We start from the raw sequence: 23,356 nt of genomic DNA on the forward strand, positions 1-23,356 counted from the left end.
TCACCACACAAATAAAAACGACATTTATTCACCAAGTCATAGGCCCTCTTGAACTTGCGAATCACCTCTAACATATGCTAATTGCTATGGTGTTAATTTCTTGGTCCTTCAATTTTGCTATAAAAGGAATGAAGTTACTTTATTGATTTTTAGTAGGAGAATAAAACAAAAACTAAGGAAAAGAAATAAATGGATTGGTTGAGGATAGAAAATAAATTTGTTGAAAAAAATAAAAATGAAAGATTTGTTGAACCATTATCTAATTTTAAAATTAGCAAAATCGTTAAAAAGTAACTCACATGTGATTCCAAATTAAATAATTAGAGATATTGACTAACATATTCTTGACGGGCCAATCATCCTATAACCAATCCGTTTTAAGATAATACCTCATCGGATTTGTATGCAGTCAATTCTCTTCTTACGTGAGTTTTTTACAAACTGATAAATAATTTATCGGAAATAAGTAATAACAAAGAGACGATCCAAAATCAAAGCGACCATAGGGCATACTTCTATAATATGTGAAGGTAAAGAGTAGGAGATGATTAAAAGAGAACAAGCAATGACGAGCGTGCATTCGCGAAATAAATGTAGTCGGTGAACAAGAAATTTCAACAGTTAGATTGCATTAAATTTCAAGCGACACACCTGCCAAACTAGGGACGAGTCTCAGTTGTGTAGATACATAATGGAGAAAGCATACAGTTGGTAATATAACCTTAACTAACATGTTTATAGTCCATAAACACATGAAATTAACATAGTGAACGACTTGGAAAAAAGACCCTTTCAACTGCAACAACTGCTCTTCTGCTGGATCGGCTGTCCCCTGATCGGAACACTGCCCGTTGATTTCTTTGCAGTTGGCTGGTTCCCGACTCTGCATATTATAGATTCATTATTGTCATCGGTACTAAAAGTTTATCAACACATAATGAAAGCATATGCATCATTCAGACTTCAAAGGGGAAGAAAGCTTGACTCGGACTATCATACCGGGACTTGGAGGATCTCTCTCGGCTGTTGTAAACGCTATAGGTACTATGTTTTCGGGTGAATCTTGGCCTATGCAGAAAAGATTCCGCTTTGCTTATTTTATATACGTGAGAATGATCTTTCACCCCACATTATATGGGAATCGGACCTAACTCCGAAACATGGTTTGATATAAAGATGTGTATTACATCGAAAGTTTGATATATATCTAGGAAAAAGGGCCTTAATGACAAACTATGAACGAAAGGAAACTAGTATTGAAGTAAGACGACATATGAATATGGATAATTGGAGTACGGGAAAATAACAAAAATTCTGAAAAGAATATGACAAATGAACTACTGAAATCCCCTAAAGTTTTATTCAGGAGTAGTTATTCCAGAACCATTGCTCTCGAAGACTTTTGATGCATAATTCTTCCTAGATACCCGACATGGCATACTTATTCAACAAAAAAGAGGTGGTTCCCAAATGACCCTAATTAACTTCCAAATAACTCAGACATAAACCCATTGAAGACGAAAAGAGGAGACCAATCAAACTATCGAGTGAAGAATCCACAAGCGGAAAAATCAAGTTGAGATACCAAGCATCGTAGTCTACGAAACATGAGCCTAACATTATAGTGCAGAAAAAATAAAGCAAGAAGAATCGCCAACTCACTTTTTCTTGATTTCTCCAGCCATGGTCAAGAAAGCCTGCTCAACGTTTATCGCATCCTTGGCACTTGTTTCAAGGAAAGGAATTCCAAGTTCATCAGCCAAAGCCTGATAATTAACAATATAAGAGGAGTCAATCAACTTTCTTATTAGCACAGACTGACTAGTGATTATAATATAGACCTTCAGATACTAATGGTTCCATCACACCAAAAATCCAAGATCTAAGATGGAACCAGTTTCCAGAATTAAAATATCAATGTTAAGTTACACTAAGGTAATGTTACCTGTCCCATTTGAGTGTCAACTACCTTGTTTTCCACCAAATCACATTTATTACCCACTAGAAGCTTGCATACTGATTCATTTGCATATCTATCGATCTCATTTAACCACTGCTTAACATTGTTGAAACTTTCCATCTCAGTAACATCATAGACAATCTACAAAAGAGAGAATTAGAGTGAAAACTCTTTAGTAGCTAGCACATAAAATGCCCAAGAAGCAAATTTGAAGTTTTCAAAAACTCTAAAACAATCATGACAAGGCTAAAAACACCAAACAATTAGAAGCACTAGAAAATGAAGAGGGCAGCAACCGTCAGAGAATTCAAACTTAGACAGAGAGTTGACGTATAAGCTCTCCTAATAAACATGATGGATTTCAGGCAAAATTTAGATTCAAAGTGTACTAAAATATGAATATATGGTGCAAAATTCAAGTCTAAAAATGCAAGAAAGCACATATCCTATGGTATCAAAAATGAGCATAATAGAGACAACAATAAAAATATTGATTTCTGGCATTCCTCACGTCAACACTTACATCCCAGGGTTGTAGCAATAACTAATAAACACATGTTATCTCCATCTTTAGAAAAAACTTCTTTTAGATTTACAACTAACACACCCACATTGTAAGCAGTAAACGTTGGGCTACATGGGAAAACCTGCACCCCATGCAACCGTGTGAATCTAAGCATAGAGCAAAATTTTGTTTTCGTTGCAATAACAATTGTCAAGACAGTTTTGCGGTTGTTACAACCTATATTGTAGTCACGATAACCTCGAAACTTTTACAATTTGGTCGCAGTACGATTATGTGGTCGATATTTTGCACTATCATCTGAACAGTAAGGAGAGAGAAACTCCACTCATTTGTAAATGCTATGGCATGACATCTCAAATTAGAGACTTCATACAAGTTTATTGGAGCTCAAACCAACCGCTCTAGCTCCAAGTAAGGTTCAATATTGAAATAAGCAAGAGTACCTTCACATTATAGAAAATGTTTTTGCCACATCTTATGATCAGAAAACAAAAGGCACCCATCAAATCCAAGTAATTTGTTTAACAATTAAAATACATAGAGCATTGAAAAAGAACACGAAATGATAAAAAGCAATGTTCAAACATGGATCGCCTTTGAGTTTGATCGTAACATGTATTTCAAAAGAAGTTTTCAGTAAAATTCTTGCCCAAGATTTATAACGATCAAGCATCAACATTGCAGTCGGTTAAACACTTAAACATGGAGTATGATAGGTGGAACACAGTTGGATTCTTTATAAAGAACATTAAGAGCATATAGCATCCATATAAAATAAATTGAGTTGAGGCAACACTGAGGAGCAATTTTCTCAGCTCTAAGTATACAAGAGACCAACTCAAAACATTTTATATAGGTCATCAAACACATGCACTAGAAGTTTCGAATCACAGTTGCTTTGACAAGAACATGAAACTGACCTGGCAAATTACGATGCAAAAGATTTCATATATTTGCAATTCATAAAAACACCAAGAGCAGATTTAAAAGAAAAATTCTAAGTTTCAGACAGTATTGAAGTTTTAATCCTCGATATAACTCCAAGCATTATTCATACATCACCCTCACACTTTTTCCTCCAGGACCAAGGGAGCTGTTCGATATGAATAATGCCAATAGTTGTTAAAAGAATTCCTTACAATAATTCCATGTGCTCCTCGGTAATAACTGCTTGTTATAGTTCGGAACCGCTCCTGTCCAGCAGTATCCCACTGACAATACATAGCCAATAAGATAAAAAACCTTAGCATTCAGGATAATCATAAAGGAATAACAGGCCATTAATTTCTCTCAGTTTATGCAACTTCAAGGAAAATATTCAGAAACAACAAAATAAGCATGAGCATGAAAGTAGCCAATGACAGCTTCATAACAGAATCTCAGATGTGATACATCCTACCATATAGAGAAGAAATCGATAGACAAGAAAGCAATACAGAAATCAACATGAGATATGTCGAATATGTGTAAGCCAAGTCAATTAAGGAAAAATAAATATGACGCATCAATCTGTATGAAGAAATTAAAAATAAATTGACAGGGTGTGAATACACTATGCCCCATCAAATTTCCACTAACTTTTATCTACTTTTATTTATAATTCAAACTCATACAAGACTCTTTAGGTTTACACTTTTTTCTTATACCAACTTCAGACACAACTTTATTTATCAAAAATCAAAAATCTTGAAAACAATTTCAAAAATTACCCCACTTCAAGAATTTTTGTATTGTTTTTAATCCATCAAGACTCCATAACCCATGTCAACCTCATGAACAAAACTCACTACAAGACTCATTATAAAATTAGCATTGTTGACACCCTCAATGCAAAAGATATCTTGTAATTAAGTGACTAATACTACAATTCGATGAATTGCAAATAAAAAATATGGTGTTAAAAGCATAATCTGGTAAATTTCCATGAAAACTATAAGATTCCCCTTTTATAACCTTAAGTTAACACAACAATATTGTCATTATAAATAAAACTAATCAGATTAACTGGATATTTTTCCCTATAATTTCAATACTGATGTCGGGTAAATACAAAATACTAGTATATGGTAGTCCGTCAAACACTCATATCTAAATTTTTACAGTAGAACTACGTTGTCATTTTCTACTATCATAGGTTACACAATTCAATATTAATAGGGTTTTAATCAAAGACTCGACGTCTGCCTACATTTCCCTTAGGTATGGGGTACTTAGCAATAAGAACATGAATGTGTCCATAAATGCAAACGAATTTGAAGGTTGAAAATAGGAAATTTGACTCACAATCTGTAGTTTGATGGTCTTTTCCTCCAGTTCAACTGTCCGGATTTTCTGTAACAGAAACCCCATTAAAAACCATCACATTTACAACCCAATTAAAATACTGACAATAAATACAAAAACAGAGAAAAAGACTAACAAAATCAACTCCAATTGTACTAATGTAGCTGTCCACATACGAATCATCCTGAAAAAATCAACAAAAAAATGGTATCACTATCACACTCAGAAAGAGTAAAAAAACGAAGAAATGGGCAAGTCAGATGAAAGTCAAATATACCGCAAATCGGAGTAATAGACATGATTTTCCAACAGAAGAATCTCCAATTAGCAAAAGCTTGAACAAATAATCGCTGCACAAAAAAACAACCCACAATCAAAATTCAAAATGATAACAAAATGATGTAAAAAATGGGAAAATGATCAGAAAATTAGCAGAAGTTGGGGAAGGGAAATACTATTCGTTACTCATGGCTGCGACTGTAAGAGAGGAAGTTGATAATGATTGCAGAATTTGGGGAATCCTGCTCGTCGGAGAAAGGGAAAGGTAAAGGGAATGGCCCTTATGGGGGGAGACTTGGGTTTGGGGAATGAGTGTTGGACTCAAAGCCTACTAAAGACTAAACAGATCTCATCGTGCGAGGGTCATTCATCTTCACCACGTTCTTACTACTAATACTCTTAAAAAGTTTTTTTTTTTTTTATTTATTGTTTCTTTTTTATATTTTATTTTAACTTAATTTATACCCCTCATATTCTAATCAACTACAAGAGACTTGTATGAGACTATCTTATTTACCAAAATAATGTCATCAGCAGATGATATACACCAAGGTACATCTTTTTATATCGATTGAGTTATCTCGTTATGATTGTTGCGAAAAGAAAGGAGCTTAGACCCGAGCCTTGATGATGGTCAATTCTGATTGCAACATCTTATGTTGCTCCTCTACATGTCCTAACGTTTGTCTTAACTTATCAAAACATATCTTGTACTATATTAATATACTAGATAATGCCCGTCCGATGTACGGTTTTATTAAATTTGTTGATATATTTGGTTAAACAACAAAATTAAAAATTTATGGCTTTATGTTTTAATATAAATATTTGATGAATAATTAAAAGAAAATAAAATAAAATATATGATTTTCTAATATATTAAATGATATAACCTGCAAAGTAAAAAGTCAACGAATATTAATAATATTATAGTCATAATTAGAAAATAAAAAAGTCAAAGATATAAACATTAGTAATAAATACAATGACTTCATCCTTGAGTTTTAGAGGGAAAAATTTTTATTGAGAAAGTGACACGTAAGAAATTTAAAAAAATGATAATATCAGCAATGTTTTGTTTTAGTAATAGTTATAGATAAATTATAGATTTCATGAGAATGCTCATCTTTGTTATTGTCCACCAAAGTACTTCCCTTGGTACTTTGTCATATGTCTCTTCCAAATCGATAAAATCATGTGTAATTCTCTTTCACTAGCTTTATAGTACTCCATCATTTGTCTCATAAAATAAATTGCTTCCATGGATGAAAAAAAACATATGTTGAAATCAGCTTTAGGTTAAAACATTATAAACATTTCATCTTTTGAGGGTGATAAATGAAAACCGTGATGCATATGAATGGCGGTGATGTCACTTTATAACGGCAACAATAATGTTAAAATTTTAATTTTAAGAATCGAGAGTCAAAATGCCGCAAACTTTAGTTGAACAAAATAACTTCATCGTCATCTTACCCAATGTATTCCGCTCATAGATAAACTATGGACAGGATCTGGGAAGAAAAGAACGGCGACAACTCATACCCATAAAGGAGAGCACGGTCAAAGGAGTCCACTGACTCGAGAAAGGTAAAGAGACGTAACTACACGAAAAAGATAAATTAAATGCCTATAAATAAAATAAATAAGTAGAACTAACTACACAATAAAGAAAACAAAAAAACTAATAATAAAATAAACGGGAGAAGTAAGAGGACAAGAACACTAAAAGGTAATCTAAGAGTACATCAGTAGTCTAAAACATGGAAACTTTGCTTTGTAGTGAACATAGTTTTTCATCAAATTTCAATTTACAACAAACGCAAATATATAAATCTCCGAGATATATTATACTATGAACAATACAAGTCGATTGACATAGCTTTTCACAATCGGATGGGATTCATACCGATGCTATTTCTTGTATCGATTTGTAAATAATAACTCCAATCACATAGCTTTGCACAATCGGATGGGAATGATACCAATGCTATGTCTTGTATCAATTTGTAAATAAAAACTCCAATCACCTACCAGAAAATCACTCTTTGTATAAATGGGAACTCGATTTGGAAATCGACTAATTTAAATAAACCCTTTCTGGGCTCTAGCAATGCTCCATAGCATAATGAAACAATATGTAGTCAATTCCACATCCTTCTGCAAGTTTTGTCATAAATAACATTCACCAGACCTGGAGAATCTTCTTCCTTTGGGAGCTCCAAAAGACTGGCAACTTTCGAGTATCCCAAGTGATACTTAGCCAAAGACTCTTCTTTCACTTCAGGCCTTATCTCCAGCTCTGCAGGTTTTGGCTTCGACAGCGCCCATTGCATTGCCCATATGGCTAACGGGCGCATATAGCACAGTGACCTGTACTGACCAGTGGTATTCCAAGCTTCAGGGGTTTGAAATGAGTACCTGTAGACATTTCGGTGAGAAACTGAGGATAAAAGCAAGGAATGGTTCATTGTAACAGGCTCACAGTAATATCGAACACATTTTAGTCACGACTCGCAACAAGAACAATAAAATGAGCCTCTACTTCAGGTTTGTTCTACAAGTTCCGGGACATGGACGTATCAAATGTCTTCGGATCTGTTTCCAGTCAAGCACATGGCTTGATCCGTAGCAAATTGCTAAGATTGTATCTAGATTATGCAAAATGACTAACCTTTATTTAATCTAGTCAGTCAATAGCCGAAACCGTCTGCAAGAGGTAGAGAAAGACCTGGGGCAAGATTGAAGTCAAGCCCATGGCTTGGTTTTTCGATTTCCTCGAGCAAAACTTGTGGTCGCTATTTAAATATTCGACCCTAATTGTTTGGGATTAAGGCTTTGGCAACAGTGTGTTGTTGATTTCTTTCGAAGCGAGATTATAACATGCATTTATCTGAGTTGCATCTCGTAAAAAAATTGGCATAATGTCTCATGTTAAAGCTCTAGATCCAAGAAGTGATTGTTTTAAATGTAATTAAAAAGTGAAAATGATGCAAAGGAAGATGTCAAGGATGAGTGAAGAACCATGAGGACTATGCAAAAGCAAAATGTCTATAGCAAGTACCCAGAAACTTTGTAGTCTAAGATGGGATCTTCAAAGAAACTCATAAATTATATAAATTCAGATTAATTTACTTGAGAAATAAAGTCCACTCCCTACGATAACCCCCACGTCTAGAGGACCACATCAAAACTTCAAAGCAAGAACAATGGTGTCTTGAAATCTGTTTCCCATTCATTGCGTAATACTCCATGTTCCTACGAATTAACACCTTTTCCAATTTAGTTAATCTACTCAATTTGCATCCATTCTTCTTTAGCAATAATCCCAATCTCTTTCTTTTAATCACATCCACAAACTTATTCTCTATGTCTTAACTACTCATTTCTACCATCCACTTGTATTTTATCTTATTCTCCAACCCAATTCTCCTTTCCACTAAAAATATGACATTTTCATTTGGTGCTTTCGGAGGGAGTAGGAGTAAAATTGTATATAGTAGGATGATGTTACAATTGGTTCTTGGTAATTTCATTTACGGAGCAAAACCAATTCACACAAACTGAAACCCTTCTAGTTTTTAGGTTGTCTATATGGCATGAGATCCATTAACTTCTACAGTTCTACTTACCGGCCATTAGTGTTTCCATAGTTAAAGGGTTCCTTATTCTTGTGAATTTGGAGATCAAGAGGGTCTCTAAGTGATCATAAACCGGGAGATGAAGAAATTTTCACACCTTCCACCAAGTTGCACTTCCTAGTTCCTAATTCCTAGAAAAGCATTTTCTGGGAAAGGGCTAACTTTTTTCGTTACAAAATGATTTCTCATACTTTGAGGGAAGTTGACCTTAGAAGTCCATCTTGACCAACCAATCAACTCAATAGTTTCATATAACCTGTGTTCTTTTTTGTTCTCGAGGTTTTGAAGAGCACATGTTCTCAGACATTGGGGGGAGGGACCGATACAACCAAAAGGGTAGGGAAAAGAGTACACCCCATGTTCATGATAGGTTATAGAGACTGATAGGAATTATAGGAGAGTATAACAAGAAAATGAGAATAGTTGAAAAGGGATTATTGCATATAGGAGGTGTCAAGAACAAAAGAACGCTCGTTTTGGAAAGTGACAAGATAAAAATAGTGGGGTAATACATCACAAAACATTTCTTTGCATGTTGTACTCGATCAAATGACTAAACATGTAAAACTACTTCAAAGTTCTGAAGATTTGCGCAAAAGGTTGGTGGTGTCCGGTATCCCTTTGTATTATCATCACTCAACAACAATGCCAGAACTTTAATCCTAAAAAGTAATATTAGTACCATGCTAGCATCTTGCGCTTAGCTTGCAGGACCCTTTTACGCCGTTTAGAACTAAGCTTGTATGGATATATCATGTAAAGCATCAGTGGCTAACTTAATGGTGAATTCTCCCAATGAAAAATAAGGATGGATTGTCAGGTTCAGCAATTTTATTAATGTACTACGACCAAAACCGTTACTTTTTGCATTTTGCCGTCATATAGGATCCAGCCATTTTCATTTCCATCAAAAATCATGGTGAAGTTACAAAATTACCCCTTCAAAAGACCAATTATCTTATGATCTTATCTTCCCATGGAATAATCTATTTTTCAAAATATTTCGATCAAATTTAAGCATTACAAGACAATAAAGAGAGATAGAAAAATCAAGAAGATCCAAAAGAGAAAAGCGTCGGGCATCACCAAAGGATGCTTGTAACAAACTGAAACTATCAAATTAGCAATCAACCTGTTATTTAGGGTGTCTTTAAATTCAGTCTTTTGATCCAAGGTCAAATATCAATCATTATTAATTTTTCGAAATTATTTACATGTTTTAGACAATTCCCTCACTAACCCATATTGCATAAATTTACTGTAATTTTCGAAAGGCCCCAAATTTGATGAACCTTAATTGCAAATAAACAGGTTGGAGATGATAAATTTTTGTATTGAAATAAACTGACAGATAAATCATAGAAACTGGTTGGATAAGATAAGAACAAACTCTTCAAAAAATATCTGGGTAAATTATTGCCTTAAATTTTGAAATTTGGTGTTGTGAAAATTTTTGTGGGCTCTATTAAATTGAGGGGAAAAGTTTGAAGGAAAGTAGTGTGCCCCACTTAACGTCAAAACATGAAAATTAATGGTTTTGGTAGCTTGATAAAATTGCAAAGTTAGCTAGTTAAACTACAGCTTTTCAATTTGGTAGTGGATCTCGAATATGGTATCATTATAAGATATGTCAAACAAATGCATTAAATTATAAGCAAATGGAGTAAATAATAAGGAAAGAACACTAACCCAAGTCCTTTTTGTGACCAGACAGCTTCAAAAACTCCATACGCAGTCTGAAGACCCATGTCCAGTAATCCTTCTTGAATCATGGTGGCAGCAACAGCGTAAGTGACACCAGACCATATCTCCCTCGACTGCATTGACGAGATGTCTACATTTCCATCAGGAAGCATTCCATTCACAGCCCCTCGCCGTCCATCCTTCAACTTCATCACATTGAACTCAAAAACATTGGCAAGGGCACATTTTGCCTTTTCCTCATCAACAATTGGCGCTAGACCACATGCTCGTGCATACCTACAACCAGCCGTAAGGACAGAGGTCAATTTGGAAATTTTTTAATAGGGACAGCATTATGCAAAGGTAATTCAAATTCCATGTACTAATAAAAGTAACACAGATTGCTTCAAACATTAATGTTTGGTTGAAAGAAAACTGCCCTCGCAAAGTGGAGGTTGTGAAAGCTTCTCATTAGTAAACACTTAAAGCTTCATACTTACTTTGAAGATCAAAGAAAGCCATAATTCATGTAAAATGCAATTCCATTGCAACTATTTCAATAAAAACCTTAGAGAGATATGACCTACTAATGAAAAAGTTAAAATCTATATTTTAAAATTGCAAATCAATCACAATTCACAGCATACCATTGACCAGCCAATTGATCAGCTTGAATCGACGCACTGTTACTACCACCACTGTTGTCATAATTAAAATATGTGCCATTCCACAATGACTTCTGATAAACAGCCTTAGCTTTTTGAAATTTGAACCAAAAGTAGTCCTGTGAACCCTTATCGCCAACTTCTCCAGCTAGGGCTGAAGCAGCTTCAAGTGCTGCAACCCAGAGCCCCCCACAATATGCGCTCACACCGGAGACCGACCATGTGTCATATGTCTGATCAGGAAAGCCGTCATTCTCAATCATGCCATCTCCATCCTTGTCAAATTGATCCATGTAGGCCATCGCCACATAAACAGAAGGCCAAACAGCTTGTGCAAATTTCTTGTCACCTGTGGCTACAACATCTCTGTATACCTGGAGAACAAATTTTGGGTTTAAATCTTTCCATCGGTCTGTGTTGTGGAGGCTGTAAGCATTTACTTCGAACCATGGATCACTAAGCCCAATATCATGAGGGACAGCACCAAGAAATTTTCTCGATGCCCATTTCCCATCCATCAAAAGTTTCCTTTTACTAGGATCATGCATTAAAACTGCTGCAGCAAAATCTCTTTGAATGCTAAGTTCAAGCTTTGGGAATAGCATTACCAAAGCAAAAGACGCATAGAAATGAACATCATAGGTATTCCACATATGATACTCAATCCCTTCATAGTAAAGAAATTGACCGATGTTTTCTTCCCCTTCTAAAAGTAAATTTGGACCAAAAGCAGAATTGGATTTAGGTGTTTTGTGTACTTGCTCCAGTATTGAAGTCAATTTCCGAAGGATTTCCACAGCAGTATCATTTTGTGTTGAGACATTGGTAGTGCTTACAAATTTTGTATTTAACTGCTCAACTCCCAGTTCTCCGATAGTCCTTGTACTCTTGAGTGGAGGAGATCCGTCTGCACATTATATATAAAATATATATGAATATATATACATATACACACACACACACATATACACACATAAATATAGAAGCCTGAGTAAAATCCGCCTAGATAACAAAATTATTTCAATAAGACTGAAGAGCCAGATCAAACCTGTCCACACAGTGCCCCCAGCATTAAGATAATAGAGTTCATTGAAAAGAGTAACTGGATACCTGAAAATTTAGTTCGAGTTCAATAAATGCTTATTAATTATTCTTGCTAATTATTACTGGACCCAGCACAAATACAGACAAGCAGATTCACCATTCTGGAAATCGCTTGTCTTCAAGTATAGGCCTCTGCCATGCTTCAATCTGGGACTCCCAGTGCTTTTGGTCTGCATCAAAACAAATCATCAAGTGGAGAGGGATGTGAGAAACTGACAACAAAGCATGACATTCAATTTTATTACTTTTTATCAAGTCTAGAAATCCTGATCCATTACGATTTTAGTAACTTCGGTAATTTTACCTCTTATAGCATCATGTGCAATATCTGCCGCTGCATTGCCAGAAGAGCCATAGAACTTTGTATAGCGCCTAAAAACATCATAAAGAGACTTGGGAGTAAGGTAAAAGCTAAACATGATCATCGTCAAAGATATTGTAAGGGTTACACACTGACCGGTGATATGTTTTTCCTCTAAAGAATGTAGCTTTAGGGCAATCCCATGATAATGAAAATGTAACAACACGGGTTGACCCTGATGGCACCTTAACTGAAGCCGCAACTGCAGCTCCTATGCAAGATGAAGGCTTTGATGGAGATGAAGTCTCAGGACAGTCAAGTTTATCAAAGGATCCACGCTAAATCAAGGAAACAAGAGAATAGGAAAAATGCTCATGCAATCAGAACACAGAACTCAACCAATAACAGGATATTAAGAAGGAAAAAAAAAGGAGCCAACATAAGCTATAGTCTCCATCCATAAGCAGTTTTTCTTATCAAAAAAAATGATAGGAGTCAACAAAGGATGCAAGGAATACCATAGTTTCATAAATTGAAGCACTTCAGAGGTAGTTGTGCAATTGTAAATGATGAAAGCATGACATGCTAAAGGCTAAACTAAAGTCGAGGGCAGCAAGGGATTTTTTTTATCTAATTTAAGAGGAAGTGTTAAGCAAGTGAATGTATGCACAGTTTCATCAGCATCATATCAAAGGATAATCTTAATACTTAATACAGAAGCTTTGAGTGCCTTTGACCACAAAATATTCAGTTCACATTACAACTTCTTTGTTCTCTATCAGGCTAAGTCAGTGTATCATGTTTGACAATTTTAATGGTATTTATTTTAATAAGAAAATCCATGACATGGTGCAAAACATACCAATGAATGTATAGGAAGTGATTTGAATGGGCATGTAAGGGTAATGTCACAGTGGCTACGAAAATGTCCATGGAGGTTTTGGCCCATAGAACAAGGAATACAAAAGCGCAGTCTATTTTGGATTTTACACTAGCATACGATTAGTTGATTGAAAATATATTGTTTAAGAAGAGAGATAGTCACTTGGTGACTTTTAGAACTAGAGTAAACACAATCCAGATTGCCTACTTTTTGACAAAAGTGATATATAGAGGTGGTTTCCTAACTGTAAGGTTATCCCAATGGAATGTATAGCCACTCAAAATAAAATCCTTATCATAGATGTTTGCCTTCAAGCTAGGATTAAATGGTGGAGAGTAAGAGGGATTATGCTAAAGTTTTTGCTGAGAAAATTATTGAAGAAGCTGATTGTGAGATGACTTTGAATGCAGAGGATATTTGGATAAAGATGAAAATTTGCTTCATTCAAATAGCCAAGGAAATTTAAGGAGAATAAGAGGCTAGTAAATAAGAATACAGCGTCATGGAATGAGGAGGTCAAGACAATTATCAAGGCAAAAGAAAAAAATGTCATCTTGCGTCAAGAAAAATACAGGATTAAGGGAAATATAACCAAGTATAAGAAAATCAAAACCAAGACAAAAGTAATAGTTCGCGAGACGAAATTAAAGGCTTTCAAGGAGGTATTTGACAAACTATATATATATATATATATATATATATATATATACATATATATATATATATACATATATATATATATATATACATATATATATATATACAGATATATATATATATATACATATATATATATATACATATACATATATATATATACATATACATATATATATATATATATATATATATATATATATATATATATATATACATACATATATATATATATACATACATATATATATATATATACATATATATATATATGTGTGTGTGTGTGTGTGTGTGTGTGTGTGTATATATATATATATATATATATGAAGAAGTTCCAGTGAGAACCATCCTTATATGAGAACCGTGATAACCAATCTATCTGACAAAAAATTGTTACTTTTACATAAAAAAGTGTTACTTTTCAGAAAAACGTGCTACTTTGTATAATTTGATTTTTGAAAATTTTTTTGACAGTAACACTTTTTGCTAAAAAGTAACAATTTTTTTTAAAAAAAAGCAACATTTTTTTGCCCAAAAGTAACATTTTCTGTAAAAAAGTTACAGTTTTTTATCATGTAGATTGGTTCTCACGGTTCTCATATAAGCTTGGTTCTCACTGGAACTTGACCATATATATATATATATATATATATATATATAATGGCAAAGAAAAGGGAAACAAAATCTAATGGCATAGGTTTAGTTAAGTGTATTAAGGTCATAAGGATAAGGATAAGGACAAGGACAAAAACATTCTAATTCAGAACTAGAACATCAAGGATCGAAAGAGAATGTATTTTTGTGAGTTATTAATGGAAAACAAGAAAATGTTGTAGGAGAATTTATGCGAAAAATACAAAAATTATCTGTGGAGGATGCTTTGAAGAAAATGAGGCTAAAGAAAGTGGTTGGGCTAGAGCCTAGATGGTATACTTATTGAAGTATGGAGATGCCTAGGGACGAACAAAGTAACTTGGCTAACTGATCTATTCAACAAGAATTGAAGGACAAACAAGATGACCAATCATTGAAGAAGTACTCTAGTGCCCATATAACATATAAAGGAGATGTCCAAGATTGCTCCAACTATCGAGTGATAAAACTCATTAGTCATATTAGTGAACCAATATGGATTTATGCCAAGGAGGTCTACGTGGAAGCAATTCATCTTATGAGACAAATGATCGAATACTATAGGGCTAGAAAAGGAGACTTGTACATGGTTTTTATTGACTTGAAAATAGCATACAACGTGGTATAATAATTTTGTGGGTAATGACATAAAAGGTATTCCCAGGAAACACATTATTATAGAGCAAGATATGCATCGAGAAGTAAAGGTGAATGTTAGGACATGTAAAGGAGTACAAATGATTTTCCAAACACAGTTAGCCTTCATCAAGTCTCAGCCCAAAGCCTATTTCTTTCTGCAACAGTCCTAGATGAAATAACTTGATCGATACAAGGAGACATGTGTTGGTGCATGTTGTTTATTGATGACATCATTTTGGAAAATGACATCAAGGAGGGGATAAATGCTAAATTAAAATGATGGAGAAAAGAATTGGAGTCACAAGGTTTTAAATCAAGTCAGAGCAAGACAGAATACAAGGAGTATTAACTTCAGCACAAACAAAATAACACGAGCCACTATAAAGTTTAAATTTTTAAAAAAAGACATCGCTCCAAGTGGATGCTTCAAAAACCTTGGGTTCATATTTCGGAGTTGTGTGGACATCCAACAAGATGTGACCTATAAATAAAGTGTGCGGCAAAATGAATCAGTACTAGAGTTTTATGTGATCGAAGTATGCCATTAAGGTTGAAGGCAAGTTTTATCGAACGACCATTAGACCAACACAACTATATTGGATCAGAAAGTGGAGATTTTAGAAAGGATTAAAGTAGAAAGATGGGTGTAACAAAAATGCAAATGGTTCGATGGATGAGTGGGCACACTTTGAGGGATAAAATTTGAAACGAAGATATAAAAAAAGGGTTTAGGAGTTGCAAATTGCAAATACTGAGGAAAAAGTGAAAGAGAATTGTTTAAAATGGTTTGGGCAAGTGCAAAATCGGGATATTAGCGAACTGGTAAGGAAGATAGAATGTGGGAGCTTGGAAGACTTAAAGAGGGTAAGGAACACCAAATATGACTTGGAGGACAGGAGTTGAAAATGATATGAAGGATCTAGACTTACAATTGCGATGGTGGAAAATCGGAATGAATGAAGAAAAATCCATGTGAATGACCATTGGAACAAATATATTAGTTCATGTAGTCAGCCCCCATATTTTGGGATTAAGGCTCTGGTAAAAAAAGTTTTTTTTTTTTATCAAGCCCAAACTTATGCTAATAACCTTCAAATTACAACTACATTAGCAAAACACATAAGCGATAAAATACCAAGCTTTTACGCTAATTCAATTCCAAAGATGATGTTGATACATAAACTAATGAAATGACCTTACAAATGACAAATAAAGCTATAAGAAAATCATAAAGTACTCTTATAAGATAACTTCTTTCAAAATACTTCGCACTCATTAAAGAAGAACCAATGATTTCATGGAAGTAGCAACTATAAACTAACACTCCATTTCCACATAAAAATATAGGGTGTATGAGAAGCAGAGACAGAAAAAAAAAAACAAAAAAAAATTAAGCAGATATATTATGATAAGGGTGAGATCCAATAAATTTAGATTTTCAGGTATTGAAGCAAATAATCATAGAGGTCTATGCTATACATTTCCACAACAATGAAGTGTTTTTGCACACCAAAAAGCACATATTTTAAAATAAGAGAAGGTTCAAGACACTAACCTGTTTCACCTCTTGCCACATGTCCTCTGCAGTAATACCTTCAGAATCTCCAGAAATAACAAAGCACGGACACTCTGAGATGTGAACCCCATCTTTGTTCTCTGCTGCAATAGCAAAGGAAACAGGGGGACATCCATCTGCTGCTCTGTGTGTCACACAAACATTTAAAAAAAATTTATAGAAGTTTTACAGCAAACAAACAAATATATGCCATATTAAAGGAAAACTGATAATATGCCCACTACATCCATTCCCATTTGAGTGCCTTAAATTCAGTGCACAAACTAAGGACTCAATGATAACTACCTTGTTACATGGATGTTGAGACGTGACATAAAATTACTTCAGTATTTTAAAACGAACAAGTGATGATACACTGATATTCTAAGAATTAAGATAAAATGGAACAATTAGAGAATTGAATTGAAGATTCTGATTTCACATTCAGTTAAAATTATCTCATTTCTTATTTGTCACCACCTTTTTATTGTGTCGCTGCCTTTTTGCATAAAATTTCCAAATTTGCCCCTCCCTCCAGAAACCTATAATTTTTCAATTCATCAAATGCAAAGCTTGTTCAATGTAAACGCAACTCATATGAATTTTTGGATTTTTTGTCGTAAATTTTGTAAAAAAAAAAAATTAAAAAAAAGAAAAATAAATTAAAATGTATAGTCACACACTTCTTCAAAAAAATTATTTAAAAATTTTTTAAACTACTTTTTTATTTTCAGTGGCAAGTTAGTTTATTCATATTATTGATATTGTTAAATATTTTTTATTTTCAATGTGTGAGCGCCTTCGGAGATAAAATTAATTATCATTAAATTTAAGAAAACTTTCTAAATTTTACATAAAATTAGTTATCTTGACAGTCGACATTTTCGATGTTGAATTCATCTTTCATCTTGCGTTGATACACAAATAATTAGTTGAGATTGAATTGAGAAAGCTTAGTATGGAGAGAAATTAGATAGATAAAGTTCAAGGGCCAAAAAGATAAAAAGAAAGTGGCGATGCAATGAAAAAGGTGGTGAAATATATAATGCCCAGAATTGTTATTTCAAGAATCGAGCAAAAGAAGGAACTGCCTTAACATTTTTGGTACCGTCAGTAGTTAATTTAGGATCTTATGGTAAAATTGAGGGTCATGGTCAGACATTTTAAACTCACAGGTTGAGATATAATTAACCATTTTACAAAAGGTAGCTAACTTCAAGTAATTGTTAAAAGCTTCTTTTTGTTCCAATTACACCTGTATCTAAAGAAGATCCACTCACCTATGATGTAAAACTACACCACGAATGCCATCCTTCATCCTGATATTATATATGGCCTTGTATGTCAGAATAAAATATTAGCAATGTCAACATAGAAATGAAAGGATATGAAAAATGAACTTATGTGACAGGAGTATGTGTTGAAACCACTTGATATGCCCTTACGTGATCTTTGAGTTGTAGTGATTACCAGTAGTTCCAGAATTTCCACCCACAGAATTCTGAAAGTATCTCAAGACTGTCATTTTAGCATTCCGTAAAGAAATCACGAACAATTTCATACGACTATAATATGAAAACGAAAAGTAACTGCCTAACGCACCGCCCATGTGAAAAGCAAGCTCACATCTGCAGCTGTATTTCCAAAGTTTGATAGCTGAAGAAAATAACAAGTTACTAGATGAAAAAGCTGCTCAATCAAAGTATTGTGAATTTGTACTTGAAAAAATTGTAGGAACTCTTGGTGTTACCGTGAAAGTAAATACTGCAACAGGATAGCTGCTCTCCTTGTAATTGTGGGGAATAATCGGTGAAAGCTGACGACAAACAATACTAAGAGCTGGATCAGGTTCACCTACATTTGAAGACCATAGATAAAACCAATGCAATTGCAAGATTCCTGTCAAGCTACAAATTTGAGAATCCAGCAGCTGCTATTACCATCATATACAGTCCACGACCTTGGGTAGAGGGCATAATAAGAAGAGTTGCTTCCTTTTAAATTCCAATCCCAAGTTCCAATGCCTTTTGCAGTAGTTTCCCTGTCTCAACCCAGAAGATAAGTGAACTTAATACCATCAACAGCATCAATATTATCCACTTCATGCCCAGAAAATTCAATAGCATTCTTCGGCATCTCAATGAAAATAGTAAAGATCAGGAAAATAACCGTACTTGAGCATCTCAGGATTTTGTGGACACAGTACAGAAGAATACTTTTCACCATTTGGACGTGAGACAAAAACCTAGCAGAAGGGTAAGTTATTTGATTACTGTCCAACCAACCAAGAAAAGCTATTGCTTAAAGAGTCCTCAAGCATATCTAACTTTTTTCAAACAGAACAACTTGAGTAGATAAAACAAGAAATGTGAAGTCAGGGTAAGCAGCTACTGGCTAGACGATAACTCGATGAGTCTGTGAATGACAAAGTAATTAGTTAAGTCCATGAGGGGACAAAGGGAACTTGAGCACTCATAGCAACAAAGCCTAGCAGGTCACCTGTTTATTGGGACATGACAGTATATCCTAATATTCTTTCAAAGAAAAGAAATAAAAATAGTGTGGAAATTTTGCTGTTCAATATTAAATCAGTATCACAATTCAGTAGCTCTAACACTTTATTTTCTCTTTCTCAATACAAATTTGAAAGACATATCTCATACCATATACATATATAAGAAAATCCTAATCCAAATAGGCAGCTCACAAGTAAACAAATTGCCAAATTTGTAGTTGACCATGGACATAAGAATGATGAAGATTTCTCGACAAAGCAAAAGCACAAATCTGTGCGTTTCAAAGGGAATTAGGCAAACTAATGTCACACTTACTGAAAATTGGTTTGCCAAAACAGGTTTATCTTCACATGATCCAGGAAAAACTTGCCAGCGCTGAAACTCGCCTTTGTAACTTCTCCCTATGCTTCCAGCTCTAAGTATTGATTCAAAGGAAGGGAAAAAAATAGCTAAGGTGGATGACTGTAAACTCAAAGTGGTAAATTGGCATTCCAATATCAACATAGAAAAGAGGTTAGCACATTAAAACCCCTCCTCCCCAGGGAAAAAAGCATAATAAATAATTATGTCACATATCAGAAAATTGGAACTTCATAGCTAAACATAATACATAATCATGTCACATCAGAAAATTGGAACTTCAGAATAGAGAAAACACGTTGAAAATCCCCCTCCCCAAGGAAAATAAAATAATGAATAATTATGTCACATCTGGAACTTCAGAATAGAGAAAACACATTAAAAATTCCCCTGCCCAGGGAAAAAACATAATAAATAATTTTGTCACATATCAGAAAATTGAAACTTCATAGCTAAACCAATACATAAGCCTCGAGAATAGGCAACACCATATATAAAAGGTAAACTAATGTAATAACTTTGTTAGCATTTAATTAAAAGAAAAACTAATAAAGAAAGATACCCAATTCCTCCAAGAGGAACTCCATGGTCAGATGTGACAAAACGCTTGAAGAAAGGATCAATAATTGCCCCCTGAGGATTGAATATCCAGTAAAATGACTGACAAAATGGTCATAACAACACAAAATTACCAATCTATACTCGATATTTTCATTGTAAACAACATTACCCTTCCTTTGCTAGTTTCTTCTCGGACATGGCGCCACAGGCGATAACCTACAGGGGCCTGTCATAAGCAAAGACATGATGATGAAATTAGCAAATCATAAAGCACTTATTTCGTACAGTAAACATATCCCATGAGTAAACAATAACAATGTAATAAGTATTTATCCCAAATATATAAGATCAACTACATGAATCAAAATAGATCAACGAGGGAAATTATCACTTACAAAAATTATACTATATATGACCTTACTTAATACTTCTACTAATCTACAACTAAGAAAATCAATTTTAATCATCAACATGTATTCTACTCCTCCATACATTCTTATCTATTGCCTTATGCTCATACAAATTCCAAATTTTCATTCCAATCATCACTCGTGACATCTCTACTTACCTCATCCTAATCTAATAGTCACCTTTACTTTTACCACATTATGCTGAACCAAAAATTTGTAGAGAAAAATGTTAAAAGAAAGAAAAGAGGATATACATTCTAGCAAAATGGCTTGAAATTTAAATATTTTGAGTTACAAGTAAAAATCTTTTGGAAATGAAATTTTGTAACATATGTTGTGACCTACACTGTCCTGTTTTAGTATAAAGTCCACACTAGTACAATTTGTAAAGTTCAAAAATGCAACTATAGGGTGTGAAGATCCCCAGACTCAAACTCCAATCTTATGAATATTTTCACTAACTTTTATCCACTTTTATATTATTTCGACTCATACAAGACTCTCCCTAGTTTTACAGTTTATGCCAAGACCATTCTTAGTTTTCTTTTTTTTTTTTTTGAAACGAGAGTATCCTTAGTTTTATACTTAATCCAAAAAAATAGTTATTGGAAGCAAAATATAAATATGACATCATCCCACATCAAGAGTCTTGAAGTGAATCTTCATTTTTCAAGACCCAATGCATAGTAACATTGAAAGCATTGCTCTAACACTAGGCTAAAATTTCAAAGAAGGCATTCTTGCCAGTCTCTAGTTTTTTCTGCCCAAACTTTGCTTGTTGAACGAATGTAAAGAGCATGAATATCTAATCTAATCTGAATAAACAATTTAATTCAAATGACAATCTTATACACTTCAAACCATAGTGCAAGAACAAGGCAGCGTCACCAAATCACGGCCGTATTATAAAGTTTTTAAGTTTATCGCAACCAATAAATAGGCGACATTGACCGAATATCCACCGAAACCATATTTTTGTACTATGGACTCCAAACACAAAATAACATCCCATATTAGAATATAATACTTGTAGTGATCAACCATAACTCACCATGTATGGGAAACTAATTATAAAGCCTACGATCAAAAACTAAAGCAAGAATCCACCAACAAAATTCTGACCACCAAGTATTTGAGATCAGATAATAGTAGTTCACTAGTTATGTTAAGCATTATCAATAAAAAATTGACATGAAAATCAGGATTATTAAGAAATTTCAACCAAAATAGAAAACACCCATATCACAATTAATAACAAAAGACAGAAGCACACCAATTGAACAAATTCTCGAACGCTAATGCCAAACTGTGAAGGAACTTTATTTTCATCATCGAGTTTCCGCTGCCAGCTTGGTTTGACAGGATCCCCTGGATTAACCATCATCTACACACAAAAAAGGGTATCAATAGATACAAAAACAGAAACTGCAGTCCATTAATCAACTTCCTTCCTTTTCTAGAATAATAATTATACTATTTGAGTATTTCATCAAAAAAATCTAAATCAAAACTTCCAACGGAATCATTTTCTGTTAATTCTACTCGTTGAAATTTTACATTCCAATTAGTCACTGGTCATTTTTTTTGTTATTTGAGAATATTGATTGATGAATGAAAGAAAAAACCTAAGTTTCAATGGAGTCGTCGGATCGATTGAGAGATGAAGCGATAACTAATGGAGGATGTGAGTAAAAGTTTTCTGGAAAATGCCGACGCCATTGCCGGAGAAACTTAATTATAGAGTTTACGACCAATCGCCGGCATTTCTTTATTATTATTACGACTCTTGATTTATTGTAGTATGTTTCATTTAGTTAGTGGTACTAAATTGTAGAAATAATAAAGATTTATAGGTAATATTTAATCAAAAGTTTCATATCATTTTTATTATGATGGAACTTTCTTTTTAACAAATTTTCATTACCTACTAATATCATATCTCCCGATGATAATGTATTTAAATGAATTTTATGGAAAAATCGAGACGATTGAAGTTGGATAAGCATAACCATAGTCAAAGAATTTTAAAGTAAAATTACTCTAATTGTTATTTTATTACCACCGTTTATTATCACCTATCAAACGGACCATAATCGTAATACCGAATATTAAATAATAAGTGATTAGCCATTATAATTGTTTAAAAACAAAAACAAAAAGATAAATAGAAGATTACAAGTATAATAATACCAAATATTAAAATTATAGGATTATATATATATATATATATATATATATATATATATATATATATATATATATATATATATATATATATATATATATATATATATATTATACATAAATTAAAAATATAATAGTGGTGATTATTCTTTCTATTGCTTTAATGATTTATTTATTTATTTCATAATCAATGATATCAAGTCATCAACTACTCCTTTGGATCTTATTTCATTTTTTATTTGAAATGCGGAAGGAAAAAGAGTGTAATAAAGTATTGAGATTATATTGTTGTGTAATTATTGTTCATTGAGAGTGATACATATGCATTTTGAAAATCATAAATTACAATTATTGAACAAAGAAAAAAATAAAACATATTTTTAACATATTAAGATGGTGAGGTACATATATAAAAGATGAAATCATGTTACTTGTGGATAAAATTGTAAATATATGATTTCCTTTTAGTAAAATGTATTAACCAAATGAGATTATTATGGTCAAAAAACATCACCA

The 23,356-nt window shown here is 33.4% G+C and overlaps 2 protein-coding genes across 3 annotated transcripts; both read right to left on the reverse strand.

Annotated features, from left to right (window-relative positions):
* Positions 1-601: 601 nt before the first annotated feature.
* LOC130808766 (ras-related protein RABD1-like) lies at positions 602-5,431 on the reverse strand. Its single transcript, XM_057674253.1, has 8 exons — positions 5,225-5,431; positions 5,047-5,119; positions 4,906-4,953; positions 4,770-4,817; positions 3,626-3,697; positions 1,946-2,101; positions 1,663-1,766; positions 602-883 (listed from the first exon to the last, which is right to left on the reverse strand). Exons 1-8 carry the CDS (start codon positions 5,236-5,238, stop codon positions 793-795), a joined length of 606 nt encoding a protein of 201 aa, XP_057530236.1. The 5' UTR covers positions 5,239-5,431; the 3' UTR covers positions 602-792.
* An 889-nt stretch (positions 5,432-6,320) lies between these two features.
* On the reverse strand, positions 6,321-22,471 carry LOC130808897 (uncharacterized). 2 transcript variants are annotated; one of them, XM_057674439.1, is made up of 19 exons: positions 22,282-22,471; positions 21,930-22,040; positions 20,416-20,472; positions 20,248-20,318; positions 19,641-19,740; positions 18,984-19,054; positions 18,750-18,850; positions 18,560-18,663; positions 18,412-18,465; positions 18,255-18,310; positions 18,090-18,128; positions 16,810-16,954; positions 12,599-12,780; positions 12,446-12,513; positions 12,239-12,311; positions 12,086-12,147; positions 11,020-11,944; positions 10,379-10,669; positions 6,326-7,469 (listed from the first exon to the last, which is right to left on the reverse strand). In XM_057674439.1, exons 2-19 carry the CDS (start codon positions 22,038-22,040, stop codon positions 7,193-7,195), a joined length of 2,787 nt encoding a protein of 928 aa, XP_057530422.1. In that variant the 5' UTR covers positions 22,282-22,471; the 3' UTR covers positions 6,326-7,192. The 2 variants fall into 2 exon arrangements, with proteins under 2 accessions (XP_057530423.1, XP_057530422.1); XM_057674440.1 differs by lacking the exons at positions 18,750-18,850; positions 18,984-19,054; positions 19,641-19,740; ... (2 more) ...; positions 21,930-22,040; positions 22,282-22,471 and having other exon boundaries at positions 6,321-7,469; positions 18,090-18,145; positions 18,560-18,576.
* Between the last annotated feature and the right edge of the window lie 885 nt (positions 22,472-23,356).

This window comes from Amaranthus tricolor, chromosome 3 (genome assembly GCF_026212465.1).
Source record: "Amaranthus tricolor cultivar Red isolate AtriRed21 chromosome 3, ASM2621246v1, whole genome shotgun sequence".
NCBI lineage: Eukaryota > Viridiplantae > Streptophyta > Magnoliopsida > Caryophyllales > Amaranthaceae > Amaranthus > Amaranthus tricolor.